General features: G+C 41.2%; 1 protein-coding gene across 1 annotated transcript in view; it reads right to left on the bottom strand.

Moving 5' to 3' along the window:
- Positions 1-15,846, bottom strand: part of CACNA2D3 (calcium voltage-gated channel auxiliary subunit alpha2delta 3) — a 939,714-nt gene that overhangs the window by 663,570 nt on the left and 260,298 nt on the right. Inside the window, 1 exon segment of the mRNA XM_054552049.2 lies at positions 7,346-7,405. Within this exon segment, the coding sequence (XP_054408024.1) occupies positions 7,346-7,405 (60 nt within the window).

Consider the following 15,846-nt stretch of genomic DNA (forward strand, 5'->3'; position numbering starts at 1 on the left):
GTGCCAACAGGCACAGTGGCAATTCAGGCCCCCATGAATGAGATGCCTACCTCATAGTGGTAACTCTGGACCCCCAGATGGTGAGATACGGAAGCATCCTAGACCCTGTATGGACACGTGCAGCAGCAACAAGTTACCCAAAATGGCAAAGCCTAGCTGCTGCTTGCATCCTGGAAGGCAGGGAACATCACAGTGATGACTCCACTCCCCAAGAAGAGGGGTGTCTCATACTCTGCAAGGCTAATCCAGTTCTAGGGAAGCAGGGTACCACAGTTCTTCAGCCAGCAGGGAAAGGTGTCCCAGCTCAACCAACACCCTGTTTCCCTGGGATGTGGGATACCATGTCAGATCAGCTCAGGGATGTGTGGCTGCTCAGTCTGGCTAAGGCTCCATTTCCCCACGAGTTGATGTACCTCTTTAGCTCAGGCATAGGGAGCCTTACTGCTCTGGGCAGACAAGGCACCGATTCCCCAGGATGCAGGGTGCTGCTTCAGCTTAGGCTCTGAGGGGCAAAGCACAGTAGTGACTGGGAGCGGTAGGTAGAGCAGCTCCACACCAGCTTGGCCCCTGGGGTAGGGTGTAGCAGCAGCTCAGCTTAGGGATGGTGGGCCAGCAGGCAGGGGTGGTTCAGTGGCAACAAAGCCTCAGGGACGAAAGGGTGCTGTGACTAACTGCACCAGAGCCAGACACACTCCAGCAGCGGTTCAGGTTCAAAGATGGTGCAGTACCCACATGGGTCACAGGGGACAGGACACAGTGTCAGCTGCTTGTCTGGGGAGAGTGCAGCTGTGTGGACACCAGCCAGCTCCCTCAGCTAACCTGAACACCTGTGAGGTCGGTAGGAGTCCCCAGTGGAGAGCACTACAAGTGTCCACATCGACAATGGGTGCTTCCGGCAGTCTTCTTGCTCAGCTTTTTTGCACAGGGAGAAGTAACTCCTGGTTTTGAACTGATCCCACCTTGGGGATGGGGTAGCAGAAGCAAGGTGCTTCCCTTCTCTACGTGTCCGTCCTGGGCTTCTGTGGTCTACAAGGCTTCTTTTACTCCTTTGAGGCACTTCAGCCCTGTTTAGCTATTTTCATCAAAATCCAGCAGTTTATTCATTGTTTTGGCTGTCTTTGCAGGGCGGCGGGGGACAAGCACTAAGGGCTTCTTCTAGCCAGCCATCTTATTGACATCACTCTCCCATTGTCCTTGCTAATCCTTTTTCCTAGAAAGGCTTCCTTTTCCTAGTGGATGGTGAAAGAAGTTATACATTGAGTGCTGGGGCTCCTGAGCTGCCCTTTCTCTCCTTTCCTGGGTTTCCTTCAACACAAAGCTCCCATCGTAATAGGTAAGCAGGTAGAGTAAGCTGCTCTAGGAAGTATAAGAAGTCATTTTATCTCAGAGGTTTCCCACCAACAGTCTTTATTCCCCCTCCACTCCAAAGCCCCCACCCCACCTTTGAAATCAGGCCACTACATTTGCAAGGTAGGCTCTTCCAGCTTGGTGAGGACCAGGAGGAAGTGTGCTGCCAGCTCCTTTCCCTTCCCATACCTGTTATCCCTCTGAATGTCACCACACTTTGCTTTTTCCCTATTACTTACAAAACAACAAAGAAAAACTATCATAGAAAACTTTGCAATAGAAAAAGCTTCTGCAGGATACACAATTCAAAATCATATTTTTTTCTCTCTCTGTGCACCCGCTCTGTGCAATTGGCACTTATTTGAGACAGCTTTCAAAGAAAATATGTTTGTGGTTCAAAGATAAGCAGGTTTTTAGTAAACTGTCGAAGGACTTTTTTTTTTCTTCTTTACTGCCAGTGGAAAAACTCAAAAAGAAAGAGTATGTAAGAGGCGGAAGGCATTCTGAACTGTACTAGAACATGTATAGACTTAATTTTCTGGAAATTCATCAATGGCTTGGTATTCAAAGCTAGGGTCTCCTGTTTCTCCACCCAGAATTGGGTTTTGCCATCAAAATAATGAGGGTGAAACACTGAAATAATCACATGTAATAACTGAGACACAGGGTAGTATTTTTCTAAACTCTGTTCTCATTGGAACTACCAATCTTTTAAGAAAAGCCTATGTTAATTCACAGCATAAAGTAAAAAAGGAGAGAGATGCTATTATAACAAGGCCTCTATTATCTATTATGACTGAAAATTGACCCAATGAAGATATCAGGGAATAAAGAACTACACCAAGAGAAGGCCAACCTAGAACCCACAGGCCACTAGAAAGAGGGACAAGCCAGAGGGCTGAACTGACACCAGTGTCCACAAGAAACTTATCCTGCCAGGCTGGGCACAGTGGCTCATACCTGTAATCTCAGCACTTTGGGAGGCCAAGGCAGGCAGGTCACTTGAGCCCAGGAGCTTGAGACCAGCCTAGCCAACATGGTGAAACCCGGTATCCACAAAAAAATACAAGAAGTAGCTGGGTGTCATGGTGCACTCCTGTATTCCCCGCTACTCGAGAGGCTGAGGCATGAGAACCACTTGAAGCTGGGAGGCAGAGGTTGTAGTGAGCTGAGATCGCACCACTGCACTCCAGTCTGGGTGACAGATCAAGACTCTGTCTCAAAAAAAAAAAAAAAAAAAAGAAAGAAAGAAAGCCACCCTGCCAATGAAGGCCAAGCACATCTGTTTTCTATGGAGGATTCTGCATTTTGGTTTGTTCACACATGCTATCCTTCAGGAGCTGCATTTTGCCTCTTGCCCCAATACAGTTTTTGTTAACAACTAACAATCTAATGCCATAGTAAGGACATTACAGAGGGGGCTGTAGATGTCAAAGCCATAAGGTCATGGGGGGAAAGTTAAACCTCTGAAAAGACTGCAAGGGGAATTTAAATGGAAAATAAAATCGTGATAATAAAGGAGTTGTAACTTTCTTTTTGTAACTTTTGATTGTTTTACCAATGAAAAGCAAATTCTTCACTTTGAAGCACATGAATGTTGCAATGATGCAATGTCTCCAGTCTAAAGTGAGAGAAGGGGCAGATCCATCATCTCTTTTCTGTTTTGGGAAGATGGAAGCTAAGATATATATGAGTTAAAACTATGCAGGTTAGGAAATTTTGCAAAATCACTGGTTTTTTTTTTCTGTATGAAAACAGACTTCCAGCTCCCTGTACTCCTCCTGAGCTAATAGGGTAGGTTCCTTCTCGGCGTTATTTCACAGTGAGCAGATGGTAGTCTGAAATTTTTTTGATAAAAACAATTATCTGCCAGGGGTTGCTGAGAGGTCAGCAGAACCCAGATTAACAATTGATCAGCTCTAATGGACCATCATAGTAATAAATTCAGAGCCAGTACACATACCTGCTACCTCAGTAATAGCAATGAGGCTGACACCCAAGCTGTTAACAGACTTGCACTTAATAGCATAGAAGCTTCAGTAGCTTCAAAACCTTCATCTAAGCCAAGACAAATTCTTCCATGCACATCCAGTTTATCAAAGGCCTGTCTTTCACAGGTCTCCACCAAAATGCATGTGGTTTACTTTGACCCACAGAGGAGTTCACTGAGGTCGAAGCATCAGTGTGAATGGCATTGTCATATTGACAGAGTATTTCAACATCTACTCTTATGTTCAGACCACAATGGTACCCTCTGATGCTTTTGTTATACATGTCCAGAACAGGTGACTGGGGAGGAAGACTTTAGCTCCCTTTCCTTGTTCCCAAGAGAACAAAAACTAGAGACTTATTTTCTTGGTGCCTCGTTTTTTCAAGAGAGATGCCAATGCTGCATTCACAATCACAGCACCCTCTTTGACAGAGGGAATCACTTGTGCTACACCAGAATTTTACTGTAAAACTTCGGTAATAGGAAATCAGAACACTCTTGGAAAATAATAATAGCTTCAGATGGACAAAAAAAGAATGTCTCTATGTTGGCTGAACTAAAACCACAACATATTTTTCATCTGCTGAAGGATAAGTAATCCCCAAAAGTCAACCACATCATCCCCTCCCATGTCCCATCCCACCAACCCTTATCTCTCAGTAAAACTGACCACATGAGCCATAAGTAACAGATTTTACAAAGCAGTCATCACTTCCAATAATGTTTCTCACTCTCTCCTGCACAATCACTCCTTCCTGTTGAACCAATGAAGCCAGAAAAAATCAAAGAATAAGGACATTCCTTAACATAATCACAGTACAGGGATGAAAATCCAACAATCCAACATTAATACAGCATTGTTTTCTAATGCACAGTCCATAATAAAACTTTGTTTTCTAGTTCAGGATCCAGTTCAGGATCACACATTGCACGTAGTAGTCATGTGTCCTCATCTCTTTGAATTAGGAGCAAATCCTCAACATTTCTTTCTCCTTCTTGATCTTGGCATTTTTGAAGACGAGTCCAGACAGTTACTTTGTAGAATGTTCCTCAATCTAGATTTGTCTGATGTTTTATCATGATTACAGTCAGGCTATACATTTTGGGCAAGAATTCTACATAACTGTGTTATATTTTTCTGAGTCATCACATCTGGAGGCACTTGATGTCACTTTGTCTCATTATTGGTGACATTAACTTTGATTATTTGTTTAAGGTGGTGTCTATCAGGTTTCTCCACAATAAAACTGCTGTTTTTCCCTTTGTAATTGATGAGTAACTTGTGGGCCAATAGTTTGAGACTATAAGTGTCCTGTTCTTCACCAAACTTTTGCCAACTAATTTTAGCATCCACTGAAGGTTCTTGCCTCAGTTAATTACCATAATTTTCTAACTCAATCATTTTTTCTATATGCATTAGTTGCCTTCTAAGACATTCCCCCTCATTTGTCTTTTTTTATTTTTTAAGATGGAGTTTCACTCTTTGTTGCCCAGGCTGGAGTGCACTGGTGTGATCTCGGCTGACTCCAACATCCACCTCCCAGCTTCAAGCGATTCTCCTGTCTCAGCCTCCTGAGTAGCTGGGATTACAGGCGCCTGCCACCATGCCCGGCTAATTTTTGTATTTTTAGTAGAGACAGGGTTTCACCATGTTGGCCAAGCTGGTCTCAAACTCCTGATCTGCCCGCCTTGGCCTCCCAAAGTGCTGGGATTACAGGTGTGAGCCACTCAGCCTGGCCCATTTGTCTATTTTTTAATCTATCTATCTGTTTATTTATTATCAAGTGGACTCATGGATTCTTATCTTATTCATTGTTACAAGCTAAGTTGATATGAGTTGAGTTTCTTCACTTAAAATCAGAATATTCCTGAAAAGCCTTCAGGAACTTCTGAGAAAAGTGACACAGTTTCCCTGGGCATTGCACTCAAGAGGTCCTTATAATCTTCACACCTGCCAAAGTGCTTCCTGATGCTGCCATTAAATCCCTTCTGGCCCACTCTACAAGTCCAAACTCTCTGACGATCAGGATCAATGAAGACAAATGTGGCCAGTAAATGGCCCCTAGATCTTTGTGGAGCAATCATGTGAGAACTGAGTATGGCTTTAGGAAGGTGAGGTACTTCTTGCTATATTCAAGGTTCTTCCCACTATCTTCTGTCCCTTCTCAGCAGCTTCGCTCAAAGAGCTGGGTCAGCTGCCGACTCCTCTTCCAATGTTTCCAACCATCCCCAGAGCTTCTCCTCATTCCCCTCTTATGCTTAGCTATACCTCTGGCTCTATTTGTTTCAAATGTTGAGTATTATGCCTAAAAAGACTGCTGATGATGGACTTGATATTTTTCTGTTTGCCCCTCCAGAACCATTCTTCAACCTTCCTCACCCAACTCAATGACTGAACTGAACTGCATCAACCATACCAACAGCTGGATTCAGCCAACGGTGAGTACTGGCAAGAAATAAGAAAGCAAGAGAGTACTGGGGTATCATTATCCCAAACTTCACCCTTTCCAGCTCACCATGGGTGGCTATATTCCTCTATCAAATCCTTTTTCCATGTAGCCATCTTCCCTGAGTTCTGGAAACCCTAGTTTTCCTCTCTTCAGGTCACAAGTATGGCCAGCTCTGGGGTATGCCACCATTGCCTGTTGGTCTATCTGAACACCACTGCATGTTGGTTTCACTTAACCCCAAGTACACATTTGAAAATATTTCCTTAATTAAACTTTCCTTGATCACCCCACTTGAATATGCATTGTTTTACCCACAAAGCAAAAGACACAGATGAGGGTGATGACAAGGACACATCTTCCAGAGAGACATGCAGCCGGTGGTCAGCTTTGGTATTGCCATCTTTTTTTGTGCTTAATGATTTACGTCTGCCTTTCTATTTCCCATATAAATGGGAATATAGGAAAGTCAACACTATTTCCGAATTGTGACCACATGCCACTAAAAGAAATATGTCTAGCAAAGCTCAAACTTTAAGATTTGCTCCTTCTGTTTTCCTAGCAGTGAGGAAAGGTCACAAAACTCGAAGTGCCAATTTAGATAAAAGTTCTTTCAGGGAGACCCAAAGGAATCTCCAAGTTTTACTTACTTACTTACTTATTTAGTTATTTGAGACAGACTCTCACTCTGTCACCCAGGCTGGAGCGCAATGGCTCAATCTCAGCTCACTGCAACGTCTGTTGCCCAGGTTCAAGCAATTCTCCTGCCTCAGTTTCCCAAGTAGCTGGGATTACAGGCGTGCGCCATCACGCCCAGCTAATTTTTGTATTTTTAGTAGAGACAGGTTTCACCATGTTGGCCAGGCTGGTCTCAAACTCCTGGCCTCAAGCAATGCACCTGCCTCAGTCTCCCAAAGTGCTAGGATTACAGGCATGAGCCACCACACGCAGCTGGAACCTCCAAGTATTATTTAATTCACTTGTTGCCCTTTACTATGTTTTCTATACACATCGACATCAAAATCCTTCTCAATCAGACATAGTCATGTCATGATCAGGTACAAGATCTACTGCAAGAAATTAATGAAATGGATGTTTGAATCTCAAATCAGTGAATGATTCAATTTTTAAATGTTATTAACAATCAATTCAAGGACAGATCCATCACAGTATTGCCTTTCAGTCACTTGCATTCCAAAATGCAGCCAGCCAAGTGGGATTTGGATATATTCTGCTATCTTATCAATTTACCATTGAGAGATCTGGTGATTATTGTCAGTTGACCGATTTAACTCCCCCTAAATTGGGGAATAGTTTATTGAAATCTGATTACACACATGTGAGTGTTTGGCATCACCCATTATAACTGTCATCATTAAAAAGTGGTTGCGGATTGCTTAAGAATCCTGTCAAAGATAGACACATTTATTCCAACTCAGTACCATCCTCTCAAAAGCCTCTCCCTCCCAATCACTGAAAAATCAGTATTCCTGGTATACCTGGTACTTCTCCTTTGGCAGGAAACACACAAAACAATTTAACTCAAACTATAATCAGTTACCTGTAAGTCTGCATCAAATTCATGTTTCAGGTGTGCTTCTTCTGCAGCCTCCACCAGACGCTAAAAAAAAAAAAAAAAAAAAAAAAAAAAGAAAAGAAAAAACCAGAAGACAGCATTAAGGATCAGAATTGTGGCCTGAACCCCATTTCTCCATTGACCAAAAGTGACAGATTATATCATGGTTCATACATTGTGATCTGATGCCTTTTCTCCCATGAAACTGAAAATAATCACATCAGTGTCAACATTGGGTTTCTGCCTCCATCATTCAATCAATAATTCTTCCAATAAATATTTATTGTTATGTACACATTTATAAATGCACACATGTTCCACATCCATTTACATAACAATTCAGACACTGGCCCTTGAGGCCCAATGCAGATCCAAAACCCACCTAGCATAGTGCATTCCTTAGGTATAGAACGCCCTTAGTCAAGATTTATTGCCTTGAATTGAGTCCAACTTTAAGTGGGCTAGCTTTCTTCCCCAATATTTTGGAAAAGAGTACTTATTTTAATTCCCTCAATCATTCAAGGTCAATTCTTTCTGTACCCAGTTCTAATATGTAATTATCAGGTGACAGTTATTTGCATTTTATGATCCATCAATGCCACTGTGACAATCTGCAACCCAATAAAGCAATCACTTAAATTAAACGAATACTCAGGACCCACAACAACACAATTCTTGTTATTCTTCTCAGCCAGCGAAATTCAACACATTAATATTCTTATGAAACCCATTTCATAATGCCTTCATTTAGACAATTAGTCAACAATCAAAATCATTTTTACTTTAATTTGATCTTGCCTACAATAAGATATTTCCCACCTTGAAAATATAGGCTAGAGGATATTACAGAAAACTCTCATTTGGTGAAATAATATTTCACTGAAGTTATATCAAACTAAAAGCAAAATCTTAGATCCAAGCAAAAATTTGACCACTTCTGTTTTTCCTGTGGTCACTCTTGTATCCTATGCTGTCTTTAACTTGCTTTTTCTTGACATAATATAGGCCTGAGTTTAATAGGCCACGTGTGAAAAATGATGGCATTAATATTAATCTCTAAATGGTCACAAATTGATGGACAAATGTCCCATGAATAATTATTAAATTGGATATGGAAGTAAACAGGCTGAAATATATTCGGGTAACTTTAAGCAGCAGTATAGAGTACCAAAGCCCACTTTCGCCACAGGACATACAAAGAAAGAGACAGGCCAGCCAGAGACAGTGCTGCCCACAGACAGGAATTTGGAAAGGGTGGAAATGTGATTTCCCAGACTATCTTCAGTTGACCAGAAGGTCAGGAAGGGTTTCTTCCTTCACTGGTCAAAGAACAATCCCCAGAGAACATCAGAGGCCAGAGCCAAGAGACCTGGTCCTCATTCTAGCCCGGATGCTAACTCACCACAGGTGTGAAATCTTGAGCAGGACCCTTCCCCTGTCTGAGCCTCAGTTTCCTCACCTGAAAATACAAAAAGTGGTGACCCTAGAGCAGTGCTTCTCAAAGTGTGGACCCACATTGGCAGGATCAGTTTCACCTGGGAAATTGTAGCAATGCCCATCCCAGTCCCACCAAATCAAAAGTTCTGGAGGTGAGGACCAGCAATCAGGTCTAACAAGCCCTGCAGGTAGTTCTGATGCCACTAAAGTTTGAGAACCACTGGCTAAAAATAGCATTCATCCCATTCCTCACCTCACTCCTGATGCTTGATTAAACCTCCAAGGTTTCTCAACTCTTATTTAACTTTGTAAAATCTATGTACCTAAGCCAGGCATGGTGGGTTCACACTAGTAATCCTAGCACTTTGGGAGGCAGAGGCGGGCAGATCACTTGAGGTAAGGAATTAGAGACCAGCCTGGTCAACCTGGCAAAAACCCCATCTCAACAAAAAAACACAAAAATTAGCCAGGCGTGGTGGCACATGCCTGTAGTCTCAGCTATTCCGGAGGCTGAGGCAGGAGAATCGCTTGAACCCAGGAGGCAGAGGCTGCAGTGAGCCGAGATCACACCACTGCATTCCAGCCTGGGCGACAGAGTGAGACTCTGTCTCAAAAACAAAAAACAAAACTTACGTATTCCTACCTAAAATACTGTCACTTTAAGACATAAAATTCTTTACAGAAAAGACGACATAAGATGGAGGGGATGAGAAACAGAAAAGTAAGAAGAGGAACAATCTACAAAGATCAGGTAGGTGGGCCCCAAGCGTTCACTGGGTCACTGTCTTCCTAGAATCACCCTACTCAATGAAGCTTGAAAGCCTTCTGGGATCACGTGGTACAATCTGCAAAAACATTGTGGATGCTGACAGGTGAGTGACAGGCAGTGATATATAAAAAGAAAGAAAACTATGTGTTTCTGAGAGCATATTCTCTTGATCTTTGTAACAGATTTAGAATTTCTATGCATGTATCATGAAATCAGTTACATATTGAGCTTTACAGAATGTGTATTAAATATTATGCATGTCTGAATACTTATATTATCAAAACAAGTCATGCATTTGAGCATTTATTCACTGCAACACAAAAAAATGGATTTTTAATGGTGTCTACACACAGAGAATCTAGAGAAAAAAAGTTGATAAAATGTTTAAATGATCAAAAGATAAAGTAAAACTACACAATTACCAAGACAGATAATACTGAAAAAAAGTAAAGAATTGGAAAGGAAAAAATAGTAATAAAGTCACGTAGGACCAACAAAAAAGAGAACAGGATGAAAATAATAGGCAAGTTGAAATCATCATGAAACAGTATCCATGAAATGTATTTCATATATATTTTATTTACATATATGTGTACATATATGTATGTATATGTACACTGTACAGTGATGCAAACTATGTAACATATTCCTATATAACAAAACATAAAGTATATTTCAACCATAAACACTGCAATACAAAGTAGGTAACAATTCAAGAAGTTAACACTGGAAAGCATTTGATAATATTGTATTAACTACTAAGAGCAGCCAGAACACTGCATTCTGTGCTGAGTGAAGTAAATACATGAGAATTTGACCTGCTAGCAAGTTTTTATGTTCGTGTTCAAGTTAAATTTGCCTCATGCCTTTATTTTTTTTTCTAATAGGGAACTCTTCGCGAATTTGCGTGTCATCCTTGCTAATCTCTGGATTGCTCTCATTTTAGTATATGTGCTGCCAAAGCAAGCACTGCATGTCTTTTTTTAAACTTAATTTACCCCACATATTTCCTTCTCCATCCATGAAGATACTTTTTCCATCATTCTCACTAGAAAGCTTTAGGAAACATGATTCAAGAAATGATAATCAACCAGCAGCTACATGTAATGGTTGTTTCTTATGAAGCAAATAGGTATCTCAGAAGAGAGCTCTTTGAATGGATACGCCTTGCATGCAGCACTCACCGGGTTGTCCCAACCTGCCCTCTGATGCCAATAGGAGACAGGCCTACATTTTCTGGGAGAACTCAGGAGATGCCCTCCCAAAACAGGCTCAGCTGTTGTGTACGACAGTCATGAAAAATGGGGTCATCAAGAACTATGTGTCTTGTGGAAAGACCAAAGGACAGTAATCTTTCCTCCGAAAGTACTCTCATAAAGGTAAACAAATTAAAAGAAATGTTATTTAAGAAGAAAACCATCTTCCATAGATTTACCTAAAACAGGCTGGGTGTGGTGTAATCCCAGCACTTTGGGAGGCCAAGGGGGGCGGATCGTATGAGCCCAGGACTTCAAAATCAGCCTGGGCAACATGGCAAATCCCCATCTCTATAAAAAATACAAAAATTAGCCAGGCGTGGTGGCATCCACCTGTAGTCCCAGCTAGCGGTGAAACTCAGGTGGGAGGATCACTTGAGCCCGGGAGGCAGAGGCTGCAGTGAGCCAAGATTATATTACTGCACTCCAGCCTGGGCAACAGAACAAGACCCTATCTCAAAAAATAAAAATAAAAAAAGCTGAGTCATGGGGACAGAAGTTTCTACTGTGTTTTGTTTTGTTTTGTTTTTGAGACGGAGTCTCGCTCTGTCGCCCAGGCTGGAGTGCAATGGCATGATCTCGGCTCACTGCAAGCTCCGCCTCCTGGGTTCAAGCTATTCTCCTGCCTCAGCCTCCTGAGTAGCTGGGATTATAGGCATGCGCCATCACTCCTGGCTAATTTTTGTATTTTTTAGCAGAGATGGAGTTTCACCATGTTGGCTAGGCTGGTCTCGAACTCTTGACCTCAGGTGATCTGCCCACCTGGGCCTCCCAAAGTGCTGGGATTAGAGGCGTGAGTCACTGCACCTGGCCAAGTTTCTCCAGTTAATAAAATTAAAATACACTGATTCATCATCTAACAAAGTCAAGACCATAAAACTTCAAATTCTGATGCTTGCCAATAGAAACTAACGGCCTATTATTGACATCTCTTTCCTTAGCAAATGTCATTATAATCATCTAAGTCCAATGAAATACATTTTTAAAACAAATTTGCAGGTAAGAAAAATCCATTAAATTTGCTAATATTTTAGTTATTATATCAGAAACTGCCACTGAGCCTGGGGAAAACTGTTACTCTATTATACCTATTATAAAGGCAGTGTACTTTTAATAATAATGTTAATTTTCTTTTATATGAATTCCTTTTTTAGGTCAACAGATGGGATTATAGAATTGTGAACGTAGTTTTTAATTAAACGTGAACACTGGAAACAAAAATGGCTTTGAAGACTCCAGCCTTCGGAACTGAGCTGTGAGGTAAGAGAAAACAGCAGTTTTGTCCACAAATCTTTTATCCCTTGTTTAATGCTAAAGCTTTTCCTTACTCAATAAAAATGATAACAATATACTGGAATATACATCCTGGACTTGGAAAAAAGCACCTATAAGCTAAAAGGTTGTAATTCATGAGTTGATGCACATTTCACTGGCTTTTTATATTTCTATATAACTCATCCCTTTTAGTGAAATAAATACAAACAAGAGCCATCTTTATAAATAGACAATGCTAGAAGCCATAGACCATGGATAGTATTTACAGCTTTGGTGAAGGCGAAGCTGCCAAGGGGAATAGCGGGGATATTAAAGCATTTCATTTGAAATCACATCTTATTTCTTGTTACAATGACCCTATGTATATCCGCACAACATTACAGAATGCACAGTGTCCCGTTTCCTCCCTGCAACACTTAAATCAGGACTAGCGTTAAAGACATGGTAGAGGTCGAACTTTCCATCATGGGCCAGAAGTGGAAAACCGGACACCACGTCTAAGTAAAAATTGGATCAGAAAAAGAAAATGATTTTTTTGTCTTCACGTATTTTATGTTTTTGTTCCTGGCCATTTTGGCTTAACAAGGGGAGAAAAGAGAGAAAGAATTGTGCGGTGAGAGGCGGGAAGGTAATGGAAAATGTTACTACACTACCAACATAACTTAACTGCTAGACTCCTGATTTCATCACAATGAACAAATTGTGTACAAATAAAGAAAATTTCAAATAAAATCCCTAAAATGGGCAGTAAGGACAATTATGGATGAAAATCCTCAAAACAAAACAGAAATATAAAAACCATATGGAATAGCAATGTAAAAAGTTATTTTTATTTCTTATGTTAAAGCTAAAAAGCTTTGGGTTGTAAAATGCTGTTAAAATGGGGTGTTGGAATTTAATAAAGATTTCAAAGCACTTAATATATTTTGTGGTTTTCATGTAATGTTTTGCAACAACACATTTAATACTCATACCAGGCTTTTTACTGCCTTTTTTCTGGAATGAATACATAATTCTTTCTCAAATAAGGTTTAAGCTCAAATGGGGGGAACTCAAATCCATAATCATGAACATGGATTTGGGCTACACGAAGGGTTAACTTGGAGTTAGTTATTGAATTGTCATTAATACCAGAGTTAGAGATCACATGACTCTTCCTTTGAATCAACAAGGGTTCAATGTGTAGAAAAATGACCAAACAGAGGAATCAAGAAATAGCAGTAATTACTATCACAACCATACCCAGAGCGGCATGGTTGAACTGTTATCCTAGATTCAGGGGCTTTTGTTTTTTTGTTTTTTGTTTTTTGTTTTTGAGACGGAGTCTCACGCTATTGCCCAGGCAATCTCGGCTCACTGCAAGCTCTGCCTCCCAGGTTCACACCATTCTCCTGCCTCGGCCTCCCGAGTGGCTGGGACTACAGGCGCCTGCTACCATGCCTGGCTAATTTTTTGTATTTTTAGTAGAGACGGGATTTCACTGTGTTAGCCAGGATGGTCACTTTGGGATGCCTTGGCCTCCCAAAGTGCTGGGATTACAGGCATGAGCCACCGCACCCAGCTGGCTTTTGTTTTAAGGGCAAGAGTTTGAGTTACACCATTTGTCCATCAGTGTGTACCTGGGACTAATGAGATCCTAGCAGCGTGTTACACAGCAGGGCTTGAACTTGACATGCTGACAGTCTACAGAAGTGAAGACAGAGGAGATCTAAGTCCTCTCTGCGGTCACAGATTTCAAACTCAATCAATCACGGATTAAAATGAAAGATCTCTACCCTCATTAAGGGCACTTAGCACATCAAAAGATGTTCCCAGGAACCCAGGCAAAATGAGATTGATTTGTTTCCCGGACTTATTTCAAACTCTTGTTTTGTACCAAGGGTCAGAAATCATCCATTTAAGAACTGTTACATTGGAGAAATAAAGTAAGTTGTTCAGATTTACATTTTCATTACTTCTGGTGTTGAGATTCCTTCCCCTCTGTCCTTGGATTAGAGTTGTTTATCACTCCATAACAGTATAGATTAATCTTGGCTGCTTTGTAGCTAGCGCAATTAGACGAATATTTCCCAAAGCGTCGGACAGGTACCACCAGTGATCCATGAAAAAAACGTAAGATGGTTTACAGAATGGAGGGACACACAAGGAAAATAGCTATTTCAATGAGAAGGGACAAGTGACAAAGAATGCTGTCAGGAAGCCAAGGAAGCTTCCCAGAAGACATGACATTTAAGCTGAGCTCTGAAGGAGAACAGGAAGGATGCAGGAGAAAGAGAAGTGCTCAAAGAATGTTCCAGCCAATAGGAACATTTCACACAAAGTTTTGGAGGTAAGAAAATGTTCTGGAAACAGCAATTAAGAGAAATATTCTGGAAACAGCTAGTGCTCTGTGACCTACACAGAGGCCACATCAATGACTGGATGACCATCAGGTAATAAACCAAGGCGAAATGAATAACCTGCAGAAATGGACACAATTAGACAAGAAGAAAGCCAACACACCTTTCCCTGCCACCCTGCAATACTGCAACTGCAGTTAGAGTCATAGCTGAAACCTTAATAATATTCAGTAATCCTTATTGATACAAATGTTTTTTACTTTTCGGTTCCAATAGAAATGACACATATAAATCACCAACTATCAAGATGATCATTTCTTTGGAGAAACACAGCTTTTAAGGAGCCTTCATTATTTCTTTGTTCCCGCAGAAGAAATAAGCTTTGTTGCACATGAATGAACATTTTGTATAAAATGACCTTCTGCCTGAAAGCTGCAAAAATTGCTTCTGGTTTAAAAATGGCAAACATTTCAAAGTGGATTATAAAAGCTAATCTATAAAGTTTCTAGAGAAAGCAGGTAACAGAACAATAGAGAAAACACATCGTGCGTGTATGTGGGGAGCTTTCTTCCCTTCCTTCACTCCTCCCCTTTCCTGTCTCCTTCAGATTATATAAGGCTACACTGGCCTTTTACAAGACAAAATAAGCCTAGAGTTTACATCAGAAGACATGATCACAATCAATAACAAATTATCTTTGTTTCCACAAGAGATACCTGTTATCAATTTGAGGCTGATTAAATTAATACCTGTTATCAGTGTGAATGGCCAATTTCCAAACCAAAGCCATCGCATTCTACATCTAAGCCTGCATTTGCCAAAGTGCAACATTTGCAAAGCTGCTGAAGATGGAAACAGCCAAACTTTGTTCAAAGGGCTGCCCAAGGACCAAGGCAGCTCAGGGAGAGGTAGGAAGAAGAGACAACCTTCGATTTCAGCCCAGGTAATTTTTCCAAATGACCCAGTATTTTAAATGATGTTCTTCTGCTTATATAGCTCTCCTGGGAATGTTTTAGAGTTGATTATCAAAATCAAGGCTATTTAACCATGAAACTTAAAAAGTCCCCACAGGACCCCTCAGTTCTGAGGTAACTGCACTATTTCCTTTGTGGGCAATGGAACTATCTTTAACTTCCCAAGGGGATAGTCCACAATGAATGGGGACTATGACATTACATCATCTGAGGCATGAGTCCCCAACCACCAGCATGGACCAGTACTGGTTGGTGGCCTGTTAGGAACTGGGCCGCACAGCAGGAGGCGAGTGGAGGGCCTGCGAGCATTACTGCCTGAGCTCAGCCTCCTGTCAGCTCATCAGCATGAGATTCTCATAGAGCACGAACCCTATTGTGAACTGCACATGCAAGGGATCCAGACTGCACGCTCCTTAAGAGAATCTAATGCCTGATT

The sequence above is a fragment of the Pongo abelii genome, chromosome 2 (assembly GCF_028885655.2).
Source record: "Pongo abelii isolate AG06213 chromosome 2, NHGRI_mPonAbe1-v2.0_pri, whole genome shotgun sequence".
NCBI classification, from domain to species: Eukaryota; Metazoa; Chordata; class Mammalia; order Primates; family Hominidae; genus Pongo; species Pongo abelii.